We start from the raw sequence: 24,213 nt of genomic DNA, 5'->3' as shown, positions 1-24,213 counted from the left end.
GACTTGTTTCTGATACCAACACTGCCCCAATACCCACTCCCTTGAAGTTTGCAGCCCCATCGAAGAACATTCTCCAACCGTCTTACGCTTCAGCAATGTCCTCTCTTACGAATGACACTTCTTCATCAGGAAAATACTTTTTAAGTGGTTCGTATTCTCCTCCCACAGGATTTTGGCAAGATGATCTGCCAATGTTTGTCCTTTGACCGCCTTTTGAGTTACATAGACAATATCGAACTCACTTAACAATATCTGCCACTTGGCTAACTTCCCGGTTGGCATGGGCTTCTGAAAGATGTACTTCAAAGGGTCCATCCTGGATATGAGGTATGTGGTATAGGCACAGAAGTAATGCCTCAATTTCTGAGTTGTCCATGTCAAGGCACAGCAAGTGCGTTCCAGTAGAGAGTATCGTGCTTTATAAGGTGTGAACTTCTTACTCGGGTAGTATATGGCTTGCTCCTTTCTTCCTGTCTCATCATGTTGTCCCAAAACACATCCGAAAGCTCCGTCTAATACAAACAGATAGAGCAGCGACGGTCTCCCAAGTTCTGGCGAGACTAGGACTGGCGGTGTAGACAAGTATTCCTTGGTTTTGTTAAAAGCCTTCTAACAATCATCGGTCCAACTAGTTTCGGCATCTTTCCTCAACATTTTGAAGATGGGTTCACATATTACCGTGGACTGTGCTATGAAGCGGCTGATGTAGTTGAAGCGTCCTAGGAAGCTCATCACGTCCTTTTTTCTCTTTGGTGGTGGTAACTCTTGGATAGCCTTAACTTTGGACGGGTCCAACTCGATTCCTCGGCGGTTGACAATGAATCCCAACAGTTTCCTGCAGGAACCCCGAATTCACATTTTGCGGGGTTCAATTTTAGATTGTACCTCCTTAGCCTGTCAAAGAACTTTCTCAAATCTTCTATGTGATTTGTGGACCTCTTGGATTTAATGACATCGTCAACATACACCTCTATTTCCTTGTGTATCATATCATGGAAGATGGTTGTCATGGCTCTCATGTAAGTAGCCCCATCATTCTTTAGACCGAATGGCATCATTTTGTAGCAGTACACTCCCCGCGGTGTAATGAAATCTATTTTCTCTGCGTCTTCTTCATCCATCCAGATCTGGTGATAACCCGCGAAGCAGTATACAAAGGATTGGAGTTCATGCTTGGCGTAATTGTCGATCAGGATGTGGATATTTGGCAGTGGAAAATCGTCCTTGGGACTTGCTCTATTTAAATCTCGATAGTCAACACACACCCTGACTTTCCCATCTTTCTTGGGAACTGGTACAATGTTGGCTAACCAAGTTGGATACTCAACTACCCTGAGGACTTTGGCTTTGATCTGCTTAGTGACCTCCTCTTTGATTTTTAGGCTCATGTCTGGTTTGAATTTTCTGAGTTTCTGCTTCACTGGCGGACACATTGGATTGGTAGGCAACTTGTGAACCACTATGGATGTGCTCAGACCGGTCATGTCATCATATGACCATGCAAAGATGTCTCATATTCCCTTAGGAAACGAATGTACACTTCCTTCTCTGACGGTGATAAGTGAATGCCTATGCGAGTCTCTTTGATGGTTTTGGGATCTCCCAAATTGATTGCTTCAATCTCGTCCAGATTGGACTTAGGTTTATTCTCAAAGTTCTCGACTTTTCTGACAACTTCCTCAGGTATTTCATCCTCTTCTTCTGAGTCACTATCCTTATGTTGCGTTGTCTCATTACATGTCACAGTCACTGGTTCATCAGGAAAAGTAATAATAACGCTGTAGAATAAAAAATGTGAAAGATAATAATGAATACTAAATAGCAATGCATTGATTCAAATTTGAAAATATCCAAAACAGGTACGGGTCGATGGCTCGAGCAATTATTTCAAAACACAAATACGTCGTTAAAACAAAATTACTGAATATCCTAAATGCCTAGTATGGCTATAAAAATAAATCAGGCTAATTGCCAAGCTACCCAGGGACTCAGCGGGCCCGGGATGGTGTGGCAGTCCAATTCTTGAGAACAACTCCCTTCTCCACAGTCTGAATGGTGAGTCCTTCTTCCTCCTCCTCCTCAACTATCACACTCCACTCCATATCCTCGTCTTCCAGGAACAAGTTTCTCAGTCCAGCCAAAGCTTCTTCCTCCGCAGATCCCCATATTGTATCGGCCTAGTGAAAAGTCTGACTTAGGTGCGGTACCGGCTGCTCGAGAGGGTAATAAGGACCACGCCATGGAGGCGATCAATCATCATATTCCTGCCAGGTGTACTGATACCCAAGTCCAAAGGTGGTACCGTGACGTTTCAACTATATTGGTTTGGTAATGCCCTAGAGTTCCTTCCCAAGCCCTTTGCCAGGTTCATACCCAGACCATGCCAGTATGCTTTCTATTTTGTTACTCCACCACTTGTCCTTCTCAATTGCGTTGACATGTTCAATGTGGTGATAAGTTTCTCCACCCAGCCTTCTTCTATTCTCGATGACCGGGATAGTTTGACTGGTGTAAATGGGGTTACTTCTATCTCCGTGAATGATTACCTCCTGATGATCCCACTCGAACTTCACGACCTGGTGCAGCGTGGAAGCCACAGCCCCAGTGGCATGTATCCAAGGGCGACCCAATAGAATATTGTATGTAGCTGATTTGTCTAGTAATTGGAACTCCACATCGAACCAAGTTGGTCCCGTCTGCAGACAAAGGTTAATCTCCCCGATCGTGGCCCTTTGAGACCCATCAAATGCTTTCACGTTCATACTTCCTGCCCGTATCTCATGGAAATCTTTGCCCAATATTTTAAGAGTAGTTAATGGATAAATCTTGAGGCTCGAGCCCCCATCTATTAGGACCCTGACAATGAATTTGTCTTCAAACTATAACGTGATATGCAGTGCCCTGTTGTCACTGAACCCTTCAGGCGGTAGTTCATTCTCGTGGAAGGTGATCTTGTGACTCTCCAGCACTTGCCCTACCATGTTGGCCATCCTTCCACTGGTGATATTGTTGGGCACATAAGCTTTATTCAACACCTTCATTAGAGCACTCCTATGTGCTTCAAAATTTTGCAATAGCGACAGGATGGATATCTGGGTGGGAGTCTTGTTTAGATGGTCGACGACTGAGTATTCTCTCGCCTGTTCTTTCCTCCAAAGATAGTCTGGTCCAGTTTCAATAACAGGTTGTTTAGTAGCAGCCTCCTTGCTTGTTCCTCCTAAATTTTCAGGTGTATAGATCCTCCTAGTTCGGGTCATCCCTTGTGCGGCATCAGATTCTTCAATTTTTGCTTTTCCCTTTCGCCTAGCTTCAGCAACGTAATCCCAAGGTATGGCATTGGACTTGAAAGGAGGTGTGGTTTCTACTGTCACTGTGAAAGGTGTGGCCACTTCTACCTCAAACGGAACAGGTGTAGCTGCAGGTGGTGCTACCTCTGCCTCAAATGAAACCGATGCAGTTACCTCAACTTCGAGTGACGGCTGTATCTGTACCACAATAGGAGTGAGTGTGACTGCAAGTTTAAATTCATCGCCTTCCCGAATAAGCTCGATTAACCCCTCAGGATCCCATTCTTCATCCGTCTCTATCACATGTACCCCATTACCCTTATGATCTGGAAGAAGATTGTTGCGGACGTTGGGTGCAGCTTCCTTCGCCTGTATGACCTTGTTATCAATCAATGTCTGGATCTTATCTTTCAATGTCCGACACTCGTCAATGGTATGCCCCTCTATACCGGAATGATATGCACAAGTTTTATTCGGGTTGACCCATTGAGATGAATTCTCCATTGCCACAGCGGGAATAGGGATGACATAACCAGCAGCCTTCAATCTTTCGTACAGCTGGTTGATGGGTTCAGCAATGGCGGTGTATTGTTTGGGTTGTTTGCAATCAAAATTAGGTCGGGGTTTCTGGTAATTTGGACAAGTTAGAGGTGAATGATAGTAGGTTGGCTGGGTGTTATAAGTGTGATAGGCGATGGCGTGTTGAGAATATCTAGGAGGTGAGGGTTGGTATGTGAGTGGGGATTTTGGGCCTTGGGCCACTATTACTGCCGCTACTTCTTTCTTCTTTGATATGCTACCTGATTGCAATGCTTTGTTCGTGGCCTGCAGTGCCTCGAAATTTGTCACCATACCGCTTTTAATACCTTCTTCAATCCTTTCTCCGAGTTTGATGATATCGGAAAACTTATGATTCTTAATAACCATTAGCCTCTCATAATACCGTGGGTCTTGTGCCCGGATAAAGAACTTGTTCATCTGTTCCTCGTATAATGCCGGTCAGACCTTGGCTGCTTCTGACCTCCATCGAGTAGCATACTCACGGAAAGTCTCAGTCGGCTTCTTCTTTAGGTTCTGGATATAGAAGACATCTGGTGCATTCTCCCTATTGAACCTGAACCGATCCATGAAGTCTGATGTCATGCTCACCCAATTGGCCCTATTCTTAGGATTCTGACTTATGTACCAAGACAGGGCATCTCCGGTAAGACTTCTCATGAAGAGCTTCATTCGAATCCTTTCATCTTTTCCGACCCCCACGAGCTTGTCACAATAAGTTCTCAAATGAACCTTGGGATCACCTGTTCCATCAAACATTTCGAACTTGGGAGGTTTGTAACCCTCCGACAGTTCCACGTCTGGTTGTATGCATAAATCCTCGTAGTTCAGACCTTCTATCCCTTTACCTCCTTAAACACCCTGAACGTGACTTGTCAACTTCTTGAGTTCCTCGGCCATGTTCTTGATGAGAAGGTCCTTTTCAGCGGATTCTGGTGTATAAGAGATTGGTTGAGTGGAGTGAGGTAGTGTTTCCACGTATACGGGGTTGTTTTGGTGGGTGCCAGGGATTTGGGTGCAGTGGTGATCGTTGGTGGAGTTTTGAGGATCGGGAATAGGGTGAGGTGTGTTCTGAGGAGTGTGATAAGTAGTGGTTTGTTGGTACTGGGTTGGTTGTTGATGGTGTTGCGGAGGAGTTGGTACCGGTAGAGGATTGAGATTTTGAGATGGTGCGGCATATTGTTGGGGTGCGGGAGGATTTTGTGGACGTTGGTTTGGCGTATTCTGAGGAGGTGCTGGGTTTTGAACATTTTGTTGGTTAACGTCTGGGAAGTTTAGGGTGAAGGAGAGGTTTGCCAAGTTGCGGACCTGCTCAAGTTCTCCTTGTAACTCCAATATCCCTACTATGTTATACTCTAACCATGAGGGGTAAAAGTACACATGACCAGCATGATATCGGTCCGGCTCGATGGTATCCTTTTCCATGATAATTTTCAAATGCCACATATGCTGAGCTTCACATTTGTATGGGACGTCGTCATCCTGAAAATCTGCCCTGTAGTGACTCATTTTGGCAACTCGTGGTATGACCTGCTTGCTGCCTGCTTTTTTCATAACCCTGATGGGAGCATAAGGGTATATACCCCTCAACCCGATCAGTACCAAGTGTGGGACATCCCTGGATCTGATAGTAAACTTGTCGGTAGGGAACCATTCAAACATCCATTGAACCTGATCATCGGTCAAATTGTTGAAAAACTGTACCCATCCTATAGCATCTTCTGGTTGAGAAAACATGTCTGGGATATAGGTCATTTTCTTAGGATGATGGAAAGCTATGTGGTCATTCCACGGCCTTTGCGGAAGCTCTTGACGATATTGACCTTTTTGGAGATGTTCTAACAGCCAAACTTGTAGCAGCAGATTGCAACCTTAGAAGTATTTATACTCCTTCTTACAGCGCTCCAAGGCCCGGTATATGTCTGCTATGATCATAGGGACAATGGTATGTGTCTGCCCCTTGATCCTATCCATCAAAGTTATAGCTACCATGGCCAGTCTGGTGTAGATTCTGTCCCCTTGGATCGGGAACACTAACATACCCAAGAAACGGACGATGAACACAAAAACCCTGCGGTGGATCCAACCCAAGGAAGTGATGGAGAATTCGTCATCAAAAATACGATAAGCTCTGCTATGACCATATCGTTCATAGAGGAAGTCGAAGGGTATGTAGGAATTTTTCAGGCACTCCAAGTCATCATTCTTCTTTAATTCCATCATTTTCAGAAACCCCCTAGTAAAGCGATTTTCCGGCACCAATAAAACAGGACTTTCCCAAGGTAGCCCAGCGAATCCCCCTATTTCTTCCAAGAGAGGGGTCATTTCTATGTTTTCAAAGCGAAACACGGCTCTTTCTTTGTCCCAGAACATTGTGGCAGCTTCGATCAACATGTTGTTCGCTTGGAGGTCCAATAAAAAAGGCAAATTTCCCAAGACCCTTTTCACATGATTCTTATCACTTGATAGAAGATCCTCCCACCAATCTAGAAACAATGGTGGTATGTTACGGACCATGCCGAACCTGGGGACTTCGTGCCTCATTTTCTGCAAAACAAATATGGTTAGGCCCTTTCCCCCTCCAGATCCGACTATTTATACAACAATGATTAGCATATTGGCACTTAATTCTCTAAAATTAGTGCACACAATCGTGGTGGCATCCGTTGGGATTATGGAAAACCCGACGGACTTTTGGACGAGGCTTGTCTTAAAGGGTTATTATGTGGACAACATATTAACCCACCTAGGTTTGATCATGATGCATGTACAATTAATCAGAGCAAGGTTTCTAGAGAGGTCTAGACCGGTACCCTCAAGCGGACAACTTGAGGGGAAAAGGCACGGAACCGTCGACTGCACCGCTGATCGACTAGTTTTACCGCAAATACGCCTTTCCGGATTTAAAGGGTTATATATAGGAAGGGCGCATACACTCATCAAGCGTTGCTATAGGATTGATTACACACGAGTGGAATATGATGTTGAGCATGATATATGCAACAATAAATAGCATGTTGTCACGTATTTGCACGTTAAAAATGATAAATGCGGTATTTAATAATTGAAAGACATTAAGAAAGAAAACAGGGAGACAAGTCAGTTTCTGTAATAAAGGAAATCAAAAAGGCTTGAAAATAGGCAATTAAATCCAAATAAGGGGGAAAGGGAAAGGGTGCACATGTATTAACAGAATAAAGCAAGTTCAAGACTAATTCACAGAAAGCAAGTGTGTTGTGGTAAGAGCCTAAAAAATTTTCCCAGCAGAGTCGCCATGCAATCTCGCCCCCTTTTTCTTGCGAAATCGGGTTTCGACATTTTTGGGACAACTCCTTTCCTTTTGGGATAGGGTAAGGGATTTGAAGAGTCGCCACCTAACGGATTAAGGTGCGTTAGGGCACCTAGAACAATTAACTCATATAACTAGTTACGTCACCAGAGATCGGGTAAGGGATCTAAACTACCTTGAGGGGAAGGTGTTAGGCACCCCTCGAGGTCCACAACGATGGGTCCAGGCCAAACTCAATTTAAGCCAATTAGTCTTATAATCAGATAAACAAACAGACATTACTTTAAAAACAGGGAGTAAAGCGGTCCTAGGTTTTTTAGCCTATAGGATCACTTCTGTGCAATACTTGGTAATCATCCCCAAATTGGGGTGCTACACATAGCATTAGCGCACAGGTAATCATATCCTTTACTACACGATTACCCTCCCCTTAATTATTACCTAAGCGTTCTAACAACATCCAATACGTATCCTATACGTGCACTACCTGTCCCTTGCCTGTGGCCCTGGAGGTGTTTAGGACCTCTATTTAAGGAAGTTCTAGCTCACCTATGTTGTTTTAAAAGGAGAAAACTAAGCGACAAATAAAAAGTCAAATAGGACTATCACATAAAGATGAAATTAAGGGACTCATATTTACCTCCAGTAATAGACAAAACAAGTGCACGCCTTTAAAAAAAATAGTTTTTAGGAGTCCTATAGGCAAGATATCTAAATGAGCACAGAATATGCAACAGTTTATTTAAGACGAGGCAGTGAACACTTATCAGTTCGCCTACTGATTTTACCCAGGATTTAATTGTCCTACAAGCTTGCCTAGGTGATAGCTTGGCAGAATCCTATAGACATAGCATCTAAACATTAATCGAACCATAATTATGAACCAGTGGTTAAAGCAGGCGGGATTTTATCCTTTAGACCCTATAGGCATACTTTCTAGGTACTGAAACTGACTACAAGCATTATTTCACGGCATAGAAACTGATTTTTATACGCGTTCCCTATAGGCATGATATCTAAGTTGTCAAAATTGATTTTAAATCATGATTTCCTATGGACAGTACATCAAAGTGAGCAGAATGTTATACGAGTTGATAAAAAAGATCCTATATGCATGGTTTCTAATGCACATTGAGACTTGAGGATATGCATGAACATGAATTTTGTCGCAGAATTGACAAACGTCTTATAACAGGATTTCTAGGATGCAAAGTGGAAATTCAGGACAGATATAGAGACAAGGCCTATAGGCATGGTTTCTAATGCATATAAATATTCACAACAATCATATAGGCATGATTTCTAACGCGTATAAATGATCACAACAGTCCTATAGGCATGATCTCTATCCGATCCCAACAAAGATATATGAGAATCCCTCTCAGCTTTCATTAATACCCCAAAATTTGTTTTTTACAAAGATTATTATTACAGACCAATATAAATGAATTACATAATGAAAATCACTACACTACAGAGAGCCTTCATAGTCCCAACATCAACCTGGAACCAAGCCTTCACATATAGCACCTCTGAGCATAGTGGTAGCCCATCCATAACACGTAAAACTGGTTCCTGGTGTGTCAAAGTTCCCAAGGGCCTCAGGGACCCCGGGCAGTGCTCATACCAGAATAAGATGTTCAACACACAGTTCATAAAGGATTGAAAACCAGCCCCAATATATCGGAGTTCAGAGGAGTCTCATGGACCGTAAGTAGTGCTTACATTGGGGGTGACAGGACCCTAGTTAACTAAGAGTAAGAGTTGAGAATAATATATGAAAAATATGAGACATTTTTTTTTTAGAAAAATAGTTTGGATTTCAGAAGTGCATAGAAATAGATTACCAGATTACAAGAACCACAAGCAGCACACATTTAGCAGAAGGAGTTCAGCCATAAAATCCAGCAATCAAACAACAGACAGAACAGAGTGACAATTAATTTGAACAAGGTTTCACATGGCCTTAATCCATTAGCTATTACTAGGTGAACACATAGGCATATATTTATCAGAGAACAGCATGCTGGGATCAAGTTACTGAGCAGACAATCATACAAAAAGGTAGCAAAAGTTGAGAGCACAGAAATCATGAATTACTCAGGAGTTTGTTAAGGTGAAACACTTAAAACAGGACAGAAAGCATGCTAGTTGAGAAACAAGTAGATAAGTGTCCTGGATCAACAAGAACATGCTAAAGTAACCATACTAACTTATTGGTCAGGACAAATTCACATGAGTTTAAGCATGCTAGTTAACAGAAACATAAGGGCAAACAGAGGCATGTTGATACCTACAGCAGATTGACTACATAGCACATTGAGTAGGACATGATAACAGAGATAGACATGCTGTTTAAAGGCAGTAAACAGGAAGCACATAGGTCACATTACATAGAAGTAGACATGCTGATTAAGATCAACAAGCATGAAGCACATAGGTCTAATTACATAGCATGTCGAATGATAGCAGAAGTGGAGACATACCAGTTAAGAGATAGCAACAAGAAAGTGAAGCAAATAGGATCCAAAGGTATAGCCTTGGCTTTTAGCCGGCTGGACAGTGCAACAAACACAAGTAACAGGAAGATTTGCAATGGAGAGTGTGTATGAATAAGAGCAAGGATTTGTGTGCGTTTCTGTGTTTCTATATGTATGTGTGTGTTTTCAAAAAACAGGATGGGGTTTATATAGCAATGAGCAAAGTGAAGCAAATAAGGTAAAGGAAATCAAGAGTTCACAAATAAGGCAAAGAGACCAATCAATCAATCAATTAGGGCTTAACATGACCAATTAACAGGCAGGATTCCGGGAAAGACCCTTCAAATTAGGGAGAAGTCAATTATCAGCCAAATTAGGGTTTAAATAAGGCAAGAAACAAGTCATAGGCCTTTTTATAAGTCAATTAGAATAAATCAACACCTAGAAATCAGGCCAATAGACTAATTAAGGCAAGTAGTACCAATTAGGAGTCACAAAATAAGGAAAGTATGTAAAAATTACAGAAAGTAGCCATCTCAGCAAAGCATATAATTTCAAACCTTAATTAGGCGGATAAAGTCAATTATCCTCTGCTAATCGACAGGTCAAAGAACGACGGGCAAATATTGAAGCGAACAGTGAAGCAATCAAACAAACACAGGACTAGAACATAGGCATAAAAGAATCAGTAGAACTAGTAAAGATAATCGGATTCAAACACTTAGAAACTTTAGAAAAGTTTTGCAGAAACAAGAAGAAGTGAAACCCTAGTTTTAGAGAAACATAGAAAATCGATTAATAATAAGGGAAACAGAAGTATTTTTTTAAAGAAAATACCAGATAAACTCAAAATCGTTTCAGATCTACGAGGACCTGAACAGACTCAAGTAGAAGGAGATTAGGGTTTTTGAAAAATGGAACGAGGTGATGAAAAATCTAGTCCAGAATCGGAGTTTCGATCCATAAGCACAGAGATAACAATACTTACAACCATAGCGATGAACACGAAGCAGGTTCATCGAGAAGGTGAAGAGTCTAGGTCGACTCTGAGTTGGATCTCCTTGAGATCCCTTCAAAATACGAAGAAATCGAACAACCAGTAGAGGTAGGAGGCTAGATAAGGCAATAAATCACCAGATGACCCCATTTCTAGTCAAGAATCGAAGGGGTTTGGGGAAATTTTGAATGACGGCACTCTAGGGTTTGAGGGTGTCTGAGAGAAAAGAGAGGAGGTGAGGATTCAGAGGCGGCGCAAATGAGAGAGTGAGGTAGGGTTTTGGGTGTTAGGGTAATTAAAAAAGAGAAGGGGGTCCTGGACCGTTGATCTTTTGAGATCAACGGCCATGATTGATTCCGGGCTGGGGCGGGTTATAAAATTGGGTCAGGGTTTGGGTTAGATTAGGGTATGGGCTGAGGGTAGATGAATTGGGCTAGGGTTTTAATTGGGCTAGGGGTATATTTAATTGGGTAAGGGGTACTAATTTGGGCTGAGGTCCGAATTTAAAATAAAAAAAAGATTAAAGAGGTTGTTCGTTAAATACCCAATTGATTTAATAAAATAATTTTATGTCATTTGTGCATAAAAACGATTTAAAAAATTACTTAGTATTATAAAAATATAAAAGGTTAATTTCTTGTGAAATAAGGTTATTATGCACACATGGGCTATTATTGCAAAGTTATTGCAATTATAACCCTAACATGTACATATGGCTATTCATGAAATAATCAAAGCTTAGTATAAATATAAATGATAAAATTAAGCAATAAAATTATCATAAAATTATTTGTAATGCAATTAGTAATTATTTAGATAATAAAATGCTAGAACAAAATAATTGAAATCCTTTTAAAATTACAGAAAATTATGGAAAAATGCTGGTTGATGCTCATGCACTATTTTGAAAGTATATATGCATTTTTACAATATATAAGGAAAAAATTGGGTATCAACACAACCCGCCCATTTGCTACCCCTAATATTTATATAAAAATATTAGGATTAACTAATAACCCCATTGGGCCTTAAAGCATCCCTTATGGGTGGACCCAATTTTCCTGCACATATTATGTGTAATAGACGAATAATACGTGAATAAACTATTATTTGGTTAGTATTACGAAGGAACAATACATTATATAGGTGGCCGTGAACAATACATTTATAAGGTTATTCTTTCGATATTTTTATATTTTATGAGCCATGTAATCATTTTGTCTTCGTAATTGGTATGCTTCTGTCTATTGTTTAATTTATCGTCGTTCAACATATGCTTTATTAATATTTGCATATTCCCGTGGTAGGAGTCAGTTATCAAATGGAGAGTGCGTCAAATTTGATTTGGCAAGAACTTCTTGATATACAAGTATATAAAATTAAAGTGGGATGCAAAATGGTCATAAAAGATTAACTAGATGAAAACTCTGGTGAAGAAGGAGAAGGGAACTTATTTGAAATCAATAAGGGGTAGCTTATATAAAATAAAAATTATTGGTAAGCATATTATTGTCTAGAAAGAATTAATTATTTTATGGTTTTGCTTCTATTTCTGCGAAGAAGCTATTTCCCACAGCTGAAAAATTGTTTTTATTGTTGCTTAAAAGGCATATATAGTTTTTCTTTAATTTTGGACAAAAAGTGTTTTTAAATTTAAAATTGGAACCCCGTGCATTCATATTAACCAAGATTTTTAAATCATTTATTTTCCTAAAAAGTAATAACACTAAGGTAATGAACGAAAACTTTACAACACAAAAAACTTGGTACTGATATACATTTGCAATGAGATCATTTCCGAATATAATTAATGAGTTATTTACAAATAGATGCTTTATCATAAAAGAATCACTTTTAATTATGGCCATCTAGTTCATTTCCCACTAAGGTAATAAGTTGATAAGAATATATTTAAACTCGATAATATAGGATTTTAAATCTCTATGTTGGTGTTCAACCAAAGGCTCACTTTCATTACAAGCATCATTATACTTTAATGGATGTATATGTAATCACGTTTTATTCTATGATTAACAATAACGAAAAATAACTTCTCTAATAAGATTTTATTAAAAGAATTGAAATTGCCTCCGCACTATTTGAAATTGTTCAATTTTGTTCGTTGTTATACTTTTGGTCAATTCATACCCTTGTTGTTAGCAAGCCGTTGCATATTTTTCCTTCAACGACGCTCCAACATCAAATGGGAGGACTCCACGTGTCCAAATTCCTCGCAAGAAAATTAATTTAGCCCTTAACTTTTGGCTATGATTTAAAATTACCTTCTGTTTGAAGCTCCACTAAGGGTCAAGGGAAAAAATGTGACTAAAGACAAAGGTAAAATATTAGATAAAAAACTTAACGAAGGTCAAAATTGCTTTATTTCGGATAGTAGGCCAAATTTGAGAATATATTCATTTCCTTTGGATATATTCGATAACCTCTTAATTAATTTATAATATCAAGTATAAACCACTGTTGCAAATTCAAGTGAAATGTCTATCAGCATTCACTGGTTTTGCTTATAAATGTGAATCTAGCAAAGTAAGGAATTACTATATTAAACTACTAGTCTACAATAAATTGGCAACAATGGCTGTGAAACATAATTTACTTAACTTTGCTACATAAGTACAGCAATATTCGGTAAACTCTGCATTTATGCAAGTGCTTAAAAAAAAAAAAAAGGCAGTCCGATGTACAAAGCACCCCGCATTCACATAGAGTTAGGAGAAGAGTGTACCCCAAAGAGTGCGATGTAAACATCCTACCCTAACGCAAGCATTAGTGGCTGCTTCCGCAGCTAACAAGGTAAAAAATTAATTTGTGGTTCTAAAAGCTACAGTTCTTGAGGGATAATGGAGAATAAGAAGCTCTAGAAAATCTATTACACCGAGTAAAAAGTCAATCTGGTGCATTAAGCTCCCACTATGCGTGGGGTCAGGGGAAGGATCGGACCACAAAGGTCTATTGTACACAGTCTTATCCTGCATTTCTGCAAGAAGCTGTTTCCACGGCTTGAACTCGTGACCTCCTGGTCACATGACAGCAACTTTACCAGCCACGTCAAGGCTCCCCTTCGTCTATTATACCGCGTCTAGTAGAGAATTATCTGTCCTAAAAGGATTTGGACATGGCGGAGCAGCGACTTCAACAATTTCTTCAAGCATTAACACAACATTTTTCATAGTTGGCCTTAAAGAAGGATCTTCTTGAATGCACCAAATGGCTACCATTAGAAACCTCTCCAGTTTTTTCCTGTCGCCAATGGCGTCTGAATCATTTTCGACGAGCTGATATATTGTTCCTTCTTGGTAGCAATCATAAGCCCAGGAAGTTAATATTGCCTTCTCTTCACCAGCTTCAATGTCTACATTTCTCCTACAACAAATGATTTCTAATAGTAAAACACCAAAGCTATATACATCTGCTTTCACTGTGATTGGCATGTTTCGAAACCATTCTGGTGCAACATATCCTTTTGTTCCTCTTATTGCTGTTTGAGTCTCACTTTGATCCATCCTCAACAACTTTGCTAATCCAAAATCCGATATTCTTGGATCGTATTGATTGTCAAGAAGTATATTCTGAGGCTTTATGTCACAATGAATGATTTGTGTACTGCACTCGTCGTGCAAATACATGAGTCCTCGAGCAATCCCGAGTGCTACTTGAGTCCTTTGGTTCCATGTCAACTTTATATCACCAAAAAGGAAACTTGCTAATGTACCATTATTCAAGAATTCATATACAAGTAATCTATGAGGACCTTCATCACAAAATCCGAGTAACCGGACTAAATTCTTGTGATGAGTTTGTCCTATCACATTCACTTCAGTCTTGAATTCCTCCTCCCCATCTTGGATTACCCGATCCAGTTTCTTGACTGCCAATTTCTACGATACCTTTGTATACAATGCCAAAAGCTCCTCGTCCGAGTTCTTCCTTGAATCCTTCTGTGGCTTTTGACAGCTCTTTGTAAGAGAAGTATCTCAAAGTTTGATCCATGGAACTTTCATTTCGATCAAACGTTGAGCTTTTGTTGCGATAAACGAGTAAAAATCGAAGAGAAAGTACTCCAAGAAGTAAGCAATTAACAAAAACAGAACTACCCAAGAATACTGATATAATAAGGATAATAGTATCTTGATTTTTCTTTTTTGGCTCTCTAGAATTAGGGCTTTCTACAGCAATATTACCTTTTCTTCTTTTGATGAATGCTTTAGAATTCACTCTGTTATCCACTCTGCCATTTGAAAGTGGTAATTTCTTCTTCCAACAACTATTTTCTCTGAAAACCGAAACAGCACAAATGCAATCATTCAAACAAGCATTCTTGCATTTTTCTTCATCCAATGGTTGCAGAAGCTCATAATCACTCGTTGGCCAATCGATATTCGTCACAGTTTCCATTTCAAGCTGATTTTCTGCATTATCTTGATTGTCGCCACAATCTTGTATGAAATCCGGTATGCAACCTTTGTAATCATCCTCTGGATCGACTAAAGAAAACGCTCGCGGGCATTGACAATCTGGTCTTTTGTCTATGCTTAGTCTGCAAATTCTGTTATAGCCACATACACCACTGCCTCTTTCTGTAGGAAAACTATAACAGATATTATCTGGAATTGACCAAACAGCAGACCAAACACCATTACCTTTAGGCTCTTTCGGGTACTGATACAAAGTAAATACGCCATCAAAATTAAGCGTTGCTCTGTGATAAAATCTTGTTGATGATCCTATTTCACCTTTTGAAAGAACAACCTCTTGGCTGTTGTTCACTAAATGGAAAATTTGGCCTGATTCATTGAACTTGAGCTGGTAATTCGTTGCATTCAATTGATCGAAACTTCGAAGCAAGTAAAAATTCTCGTTTATATACTCACTTGGCAAGTTCACAGTAGCAATTCCAATATTTCCATTTTGAAACATTCTGAGCAAGAATCTTCCCCTCGAAAAATTAGTCTCTGATCGACGAGAAGAGAGCTTGAATCCTTCTCCAAATTCTTGACTTGGCAAGATTGTATCTTTGCTTTGATTAAAACTTTGCCATAAACTTTCAGAATTTTTATTGACAAGTACAAAATTACCTGTATCTTTCATAGAACCATAAGCAACTGTACCAATTAATGGATCAGAAATCAAAGTCTCTTGTTGTTGAGGACTAGTCAGGACTAGTCCGCGATCAGCAACGAGCTCGATTCTTGATCCTTTAGGAGCTGGATTATCTCCATTTGCATACCAAACAATGGTTTTCTCAGAAATCTTGTTGTACCATATTGAAACTAGGAATTGATCTTCATTTCCTAGTTGTTGAAATCCAAATGCAAAATCTCCAGAAGGAGAAATCCATGCAGATACTTTATCATCACCAGCTATAAGTAATGAGCCAATTTTCACCTCATTTTTGGTTTGAGATAATGCAAAATTTGGTAGCAAAACAAAGCAAATGAGTAGGAAATGAATAAGTAAATTCATTTTGGCCATATTTGTTATTCCACAAGTGACAACAATATGGAAATACAGCTACTTTATATAGAACAAAGAAAATAGTCTTCTATCAAAAGAAACATAATATTGGTTTGTTGTTGAAATCACAAGGGAAGTAAACAATTGGAGAGACTACTTTGACTATGTTGAATGACTTATAGTTTTGAATTTAAGTAGCAAAATCTTGAATGAAATGGCAGCCCGGTGCACTAAGCTCCCGCTATGCGCGGGTCCAGGGAAGGGCCGGACTATAGGGGTTTACTATACGCAGCATTACCCTGCATTTCTGCAAGAGGTTGTTTTCATGGCTCGAACCCGTGACCTCTTGCTCACATGGCAACAACCAGTTACGGCTCCCCTTCAAAAGGATCTTGAATGAAAGGGCAACTCGGTGCACTAAACTCCCGCTATGTGCGAGGTCCAGGGAAGGTCGGACCATAAGGGTCTATTGTACGCAGTCTGTAAGAGACTGTTTCCATGGCTCGAACCCGTGACATCCCGTTCACATGACGGCATCTTTACATACTACGCCAAGGCTCCCCTTCAAAAATTTTGAATGACAAAGTAGGAATTTCAAAGCTAGAAGGTACTTAGTACAAATCTTTTGTTACACAAATTATGGCTATCCACTTGTTTTCTATGAGGCAAAAATTATCAGCAGGTAAATTTGACTATTATTACACATGATAAAAGTCTGAAAAAAATTAATTTGATAATAGAAATTTTTTAACTTTTAAGGATATGGAAACTAATGATTGGCTAGGAAAGGTTCTTGGAAGGTAGGGATTTCCTATTTTATTCTAATTTTCTTGACTTTCACAGAGTTTGGTAATTGTTTAAGAAATTAAGACTTCATATTCAAACTATTTAGTTAAAATTTCAGAAACACGAATGAAAAGTCTCATTGCTTGTTCAACACGCAAAAAATTGCATCATAATAAATAAGAGATTTTTACTGTGGAAAGAAACAGATAGATTAAAATATTTGGATTTTCTACCTTTAAAACCATCAAATATGTTAATTAATGTCAGATTTCCAAATTTTTGACCTGGTTCATTGAAACTAGCAAACAAGTCAAGTTTGGTTCTTTCCCTCAAGGAAGCAAGTCAAGTTCAAATTTAGGAATTCGAAACCTTTGGTTAAAGATGGAGGAATCCTATTTTCATTGCTAAGACCGGAGTTTGGTCCACAATTTCCTTTAATTAAAATTTTTACAGGAGATTTCATCGACACTATCCGTTATAGCTTTGGCTCTAAAATACAGTCAAACATCTCTATAACAATCTCATTTGTTCCGAATTTTTTTAGTTGTTATAGTGAAGTGTTGTTATAGAGAACATATATTTTAACATAGCATAAAAATTAGTTCCATAAAAAACTTAGCTTTTATAATGAATGATTGTTATATAACTATGTTGTTACAGAGAAGTCTGACTGTATCATGATATTAATTTGCCTAACGGGTTAATGACTTACTCCCACTGTTCCATTTTACGTGGAACTATCACTATTTAGCTTGACCCTCGTACTCCGAACCCCGCCACATAAAATGAAGTGGAGAGAGCATGTATTAACATTGGCGGAGCCAAAGTGTGCCATGCGAGTTCGGTCGAACCCAGTAACTTTTGTTCACACCCTGTATGTGCCTTAAAATATTCATTGAATATGCACAAATTATTAATTTAGAACCCAATAACTTAAAAACATTCCAACCCCAAACCCATAAGGTTTAAATCCTGACTCCGCCTCTGCCTCTGTATATTAACACAAATGTTGGTAACACCTCAAGCCAAATAGCCAACTGCCTTTATTTGACCATTCTCAATATTTTCAAGTAATGCATAGTTGTAACAAAGACTCAAACAGACACAAAGAACATGGCATAAAACATCTTTTTGGATATATAGTTTCAGGAATATTTGGTAAATTTTTTTTTTTTACAGATTAAACATGACTTTAATAGCATCACCACCACCAGCACTAGTTTCAAAAGCTTCTTCAACTTCCTTTTGAGAGAATCCAAACCTGTGTGTGATCAAAGGTTTCACGTCGATTTTTCCACTTCTTAAGAACTCGAGACACAGAGGCCATGTATTCTTGTAGCGGAATATGCCTATGACATCAACCTCCCTGAACATAAATGGAGAAAACAATCAGTGTAGTGGCAAAAAGATACAGAAGCGAGGGAACCGTCAGCTTATTATTACTGTAGATTAAGAAAAATTTTAGCTATCGAAAAGATCCATTAGTGATGTTAGTACGTCTACTTTAAGTCCTATATTTTGTAAGAGCCTTTTAATCATGTCAGAAATTTATATGCTAGTAGAAAATATAAAGAACTTCTAGAACGACTTCTATATTTAGGTTTTTATTTGCATAATGTTGCACGGAGATGACTTTAATGGAGTGAGACGATCAGTGAGGAGTCATATAGCAGACTCCAACTTGATTAGGATTGAGGCGTAGTTGTTGTTGTACCTTGCAGCAGCTGGAGTAAGAGGAACAGTCATCTCATGATGTCCCATTCCTACTAAGCAAACTTTGCCGCCTGGACGAGTTGCACCAAGAGCGGTTGACATGGTTTTGTTAAAGCCAGCACAATCAAAACTCACGTCGATCCCAGCTCCCATAGCTTTCTGAATGTTTTCTATTTCTGCAGCTACATCCTGTTCATAATATCAGTTAGTGAAGTGGAAAGAACACCTGCAACATCTTGAGTTCACGGTTTAATTTCACGTATGGTCACTAAAACTCCCACTATATCAGTAAAGTTCGGTCACTTTAATGTTATAGTAGCTAAAGTTCAATTACTTTATATGTGACAAAAAATAGTTTTGTGACTTTATTGGTATAATGGATAAATTTAAGTGATCATACGTGAAATTAACTCTTGTCTTCACTCTCAAGCGTGCATATGAAACGTAGGAGAGATCATCAGCAAGAAGTTTGAAGTTTAGATCCAGACCTGAATATTAGTTGAGACCTTGACAATGTCATCTGCTCCTAACTTCTTTGCAACAGAAAGACGATAGTCATCCACGTCGACAATAACAATTCTTGGGGCACCAAAAGCACGAGCTGCGAGCAGTGTGACAAGCCCAATTGGTCCAGCTCCCAGCACTAATATGTTTGTCTCAGGACCAACATTTGCACGCCGACAAGCATGGACACCAACACTAAGTGGCTCACACATTGCTCCTTCCTCCAAACTTACATTATCCGGGAGCTTGAAACATAGATCTGCAGGATGGACTACCTGTTGGCGATACAAAAATTAATTAGCATTTTAGTCACAGTCCAAATATTTATCACTTCACAAACCCTGCATTTAGCACAATGCATCTGTTTATAATTTTATGAAACCGACCTTAAATACCACAATTGTCTTCTCATTAAAGGCGAAATGAATGTAGGGAAATTTTTTGAATCGTGGGAAAACTGGTCGAAGTAGGTAAGCTTTTTACCTGATTCGCGAGAGAGCCATGAACAGGAGGAGTGGCAAAGAACTTCATTTCAGGGCACAGATTATATCGACCTTCTTTGCAAAGATCACATCTCCAGCAACTAATTCCGGGCTCTAGTGCCACACGATCCCCACGAACCAATGTCTTGACTTCACTACCAACTTCCTCTATGATCCCAGCACATTCGTGCCCGATCACCATTGGTTCTTTAACCACAAAATCAGCACATCTCAAGGTCTGAAATTCAAAAAATTATTTTCCAATTAGCAGCAAATCCAAGGGTGACTAAAATTAGTGTACTAAAGAAACCGTAGCAGAAATTCACGCACGGTACAAAGACACCTCAAATGCCTTGCAAACGGCTATATGATAGAGGTATGGATAGTTCACATTGACCTCCAAAATACAGCACAAAGATTCTGAAAGATTGATGGTAACCATATAGAATACTTAGTCATACGAGTATATGATGCATACTTGAATCCGGAGTATGCATAAGGATCCATATAACAGAAGATAATTAACATATGAACAAGGGAAGTCTCAACAAGCTTGTTTCATTCTTTTTACAAGATTCGATTGGTCGCGATACACAATAATCACAGGACACCAGAGGCGGACCTATGCTATACAGCGACTAGTCACCGCCACTCGTAAAATTCGGCAAAAATTTCATGTATACATGTATGTGTTTTTTAGAAAATAGTGATATATTAGTAGCAGACACCCTATATACTAAGCAGATTTTGGTTGAACCAAAAAGTACACCCCTGACCTTCAAATCCTGGTCCACCTCTGCATGACAACATTGCAGATGCAATTGAAACATAACCAGATTATCGACCACCACCTCCCCGCCCACCAACCCGAAAACACTACAAAAACACAATATATACATGAGCTACTACGAAGTGAGGAAAACCTTTACCTTGAGGTAGTGAACATCACTTCCACAAATACCAACAGCTTTCATCCTAACTCTAACATCATGTGGTCCTATGAAGTAACAATGAAAAACAAAGTAAGAAAACTAGTTGAAACAAAATCATAAAACAAATACCTATTTTTAAGCAATTAGTTTGCAAATCAAATCAGAGTCAAAGAGCTACTACACCCTCTGCTAATTCAGTAAGTTGACTTTGTCAGACCAACAACAACAACAACAACGACCCAGTGAAATCTCACTAGTGCGGTCTGGGGAGGGTAGTGTGTACGCAGACCTTACCCCTACCCCGAGGGGTAGAGAGGTTGTTTCCGAAAGACCCTCGGCTTAAAGAAGACGAGAAGAGGCAATATATCAGTACCATCGATAGAAACCACAGAAAAAAAAAAGCATCATCACCAGAACCAGAAGACTTTGTCAGACCAACTCATAAAATTCTACTATCAAATTACTATTATTGAATTTCTTTTTTTAAAGGTGGTGTCCGAGCTAGTTTCTATTCAACATTACTGCTACCTCCCACCAGCACATGTACCAAAACATATTTTGTTTCTATCTAGATTCAAACTCTGTTCGTACATGATTTTCACTCACTTTATTGATAACTAGGCTATACTCTTGGGTACCCGTTATTCTATTTTGCCTCTAGGAACTAAAGTTTCATCAAATCCATAATTATATCTATTTTTAGTTCGAAAAACTATTGCAACATATTACCCTATGAATTGATCAAACTAATCATAAAAGTCAACTTAATTAAACACCTAATTAATGAAATAATAATAATAATAATAATAATAATAATAATAATAATAATAATAATAATAATAATAATAATAATAATAATAATAATAATAATAATAGATACGAAAAAAAGGACAGCCCGGTGCACTAAGCTTCCACTGTGTACGGGATCCGAGGTAGGATCGGACCACAAGGGCCTAGGTTATTTCCACGGCTTGAACTCGTGACGACCTCGTGGTCAAATGACAGCAACTTTACCCGTTACGCCAAGCCTTCCCTTCGTAATAAGAGATACTAATAACTTCTAACTACGAGTAGAGAAAAAAATAGTACCCAAAGGAGGGAGATTGAAAGGTTGAATCTTGAGAGTGTTAACACCAAGAAGCCAAGCAGCCATGTTTTCTTCAACCTCATTACTTTTTCCTCCTTTACCCATTAGACCTCAGCTTCTTCTTTTTTCCTCAAAAGAGAGAAGATCAAGATTTGATTTTGGTTCTGACTGATTCTAAGTTTGGTTAAATCTATGTTGTATGAGAGTTTGTGTATATTAATGAATTTGCAATATCCAAGTAGGAAAGACACGTGGCTGTGGACTTATTGTGGATAAGAAGCAAACTCAGATTGTGCAAATCAATACTGTGGGCTATTAAATGATTGATTTTGTCTTATTTTAGCGCCGTGGTAAAAATGTGGGGAAACTAGCGGTTATGTTGTTTATTTAAGGGTGTCTAACTGGCCGGGTCAGCCAGTTTTCGGACCGGCTTCATTTAAAGTGTGGCACAGGCTCTTTAAGGAAGCACATGAAAAGTTGTCTTGAGCGTCCTCCAGAAATTCGTATTTAAGTTGATTTGAGACAATTTGTGTTATTTTAAAATTATTAGACGTATTTATGCTTAATGTTTTAGTTTGTTAGATTAATTTGAAGTATTATTATGCATGAAAATTTAGTTTTACTCCTTTTTCGTTAATTTACTTGTTAAATGCAAACTTCAATTTTGTAATTTTGAAATAAATGTAGCACTTGTAATTTATAAGTGAAATTTTTCCCATCTTCATTGTATTCTTTATATTTTTACTTTACATTAATATAACTTACAATAGTTATACAAAATACAAAGAAAAACTAAAAACTACACTAATCCGGCCCGGCCCGGCCCGGCCCCTTGTATCCGTAACCCTTACGGTTCATTTTTTACCCGGATGAACCTGAATCCATTAAACCCGGTAAGCCCTAACCCGTAACCGGCCCGGTTCCCAACCCGTACGGTTCCAAATTTTGCCTACCCAGCCCGGCCCGGCCCGGCCCACCCGTTAGACACCCTTATGTTTATTACAAAAATTGGTCAATTTATAAAATATTACTAATATTAGCCAATTAGCTATTTGTAGCCAAAACTTTTTACTATCTTTTGAGTTGGTGTTATTAGAATAGATTGGGGATATCTTAAGAAGCTTTAATCTCAGTTCTGGATGATTTGGTAGAGTTTTGAGATGGTTTGAATTGGAAATACGAAGTAGAAGACGAATATGGAAAAAAATAATGTGTATCACACCGTGTATCATTTGTGCATCACATATGTATCATATTTGTATCAAATGTGTATTATATATGTGTCTGAGATACATGCGTGATACATGTTTGATACATGTGCCGCAAAAAAAAAAATTGAACTCGATTTTAACTACGAATTTTGATACCAAATCAGTCAAATCACCTCCAATCTTCCTCAAATTTTGTATACTGACCCATCTATATATTTTTAATGAATTGCAACCATACCCATTGAAAAATGTCATTTTTTGCTTATATATATATATATATATATATATATATATATATATATATATATATATTGCTTCCTCATCCATGAAAATTCATTTTCCTTGCATCTAATGTTGTTAATCGCGTTTAAAATATGGAAGGAGATCTTTGCGTGTGATTCTTGGAGAGAAAGAACCATATTTATTTGAGTATTCAATTTTTATATGTGTTGGCTAATTTTGGTAAGTTACCTATTTATTTGGATTTTCAATTTTTATATGTGTTTGACTAGTTTTGGTAAGTCTATAATTAATGGCTAGAAATTGGTAAGTTGAGACTTTTTTGGAACATTACTGTAAGATTCCCAACTTACTCGCATTAGATATTTAGATCAATCCATATATACATATATGTAAAAATACTAATTTTAGAATAAGCGTTTTGTGCATGTACTTATATGAGGTTACATAAGTGAACCTATTTATGAATGAATTACGAGATTATTTTTTCGACTTTTTTTGGATCTTTTATAAAATAGCAGATTGATATCTTCGCCTTTGCATATAGGTTAATGGACATGTTAAATTTTATGACACTTAAATTATAATTTTATTTTGTTATCTTATTTATCGTCATTTAATATTTATTTTGTTAGTTCTCGCATGATAACTTATAATCCTTTATCGTGATATGGTGCTCGCTTTACAACCACCCAAAAGTGATAATTGCCACTAATTTGTTTCCTTTTTCTTTTCCACTTTCATTCTCTTCAAATTACAAAGAAAAGTTAAGCAACCCAAAAGAAAACAATGAAACACCACTAATTTGTGTCGTATTTTGTTTGCAAAATCTTTTTTTTTTTTTTTGAGCAGAAAATATATATATATATATAAATATATATATATAATATATAATATAATATATATAATTAAGGAATGCCTGGTACATGTTTATCATAAGATATCACACAAAGCGAAATGCATAGGCCAAAAAAAAGAATATTAAAAAATAAAAGAGGAAAAAGAAAGACCACCCATTTGTGTCTTCTTTTGGCTGCATTTCTTCAATCCACACAAAGTGAAATCCACTAGACAAAGAAAAGCCAAAAAGACAAAAGAGTAAAATCAACAAAAGAAAAATAGTGGACACAAAAATTTATACAATTCTAAGTTTAACCTGAGCAAAAAAAAAAAAA

The 24,213-nt window shown here is 38.2% G+C and overlaps 1 protein-coding gene and 1 pseudogene across 1 annotated transcript; both read right to left on the bottom strand.

Moving 5' to 3' along the window:
- Positions 1–13,227: 13,227 nt before the first annotated feature.
- LOC109213744 lies at positions 13,228–17,794 on the bottom strand (annotated as a pseudogene).
- Positions 17,795–17,882: 88 nt separating this feature from the next.
- Positions 17,883–21,856, bottom strand: LOC109213745 (sorbitol dehydrogenase). Its single transcript, XM_019377576.1, has 6 exons — positions 21,590–21,856; positions 20,498–20,565; positions 19,570–19,806; positions 19,071–19,361; positions 18,584–18,771; positions 17,883–18,235 (listed from the first exon to the last, which is right to left on the bottom strand). Exons 1-6 carry the CDS (start codon positions 21,690–21,692, stop codon positions 18,043–18,045), a joined length of 1,080 nt encoding a protein of 359 aa, XP_019233121.1. The 5' UTR covers positions 21,693–21,856; the 3' UTR covers positions 17,883–18,042.
- Between the last annotated feature and the right edge of the window lie 2,357 nt (positions 21,857–24,213).

This window comes from Nicotiana attenuata, unplaced genomic scaffold (genome assembly GCF_001879085.1).
Source record: "Nicotiana attenuata strain UT unplaced genomic scaffold, NIATTr2, whole genome shotgun sequence".
NCBI lineage: Eukaryota > Viridiplantae > Streptophyta > Magnoliopsida > Solanales > Solanaceae > Nicotiana > Nicotiana attenuata.
The sequence above is the reverse complement of the archived record's forward strand: the minus strand, read 5'-3'. Positions and strand labels throughout refer to the sequence as shown.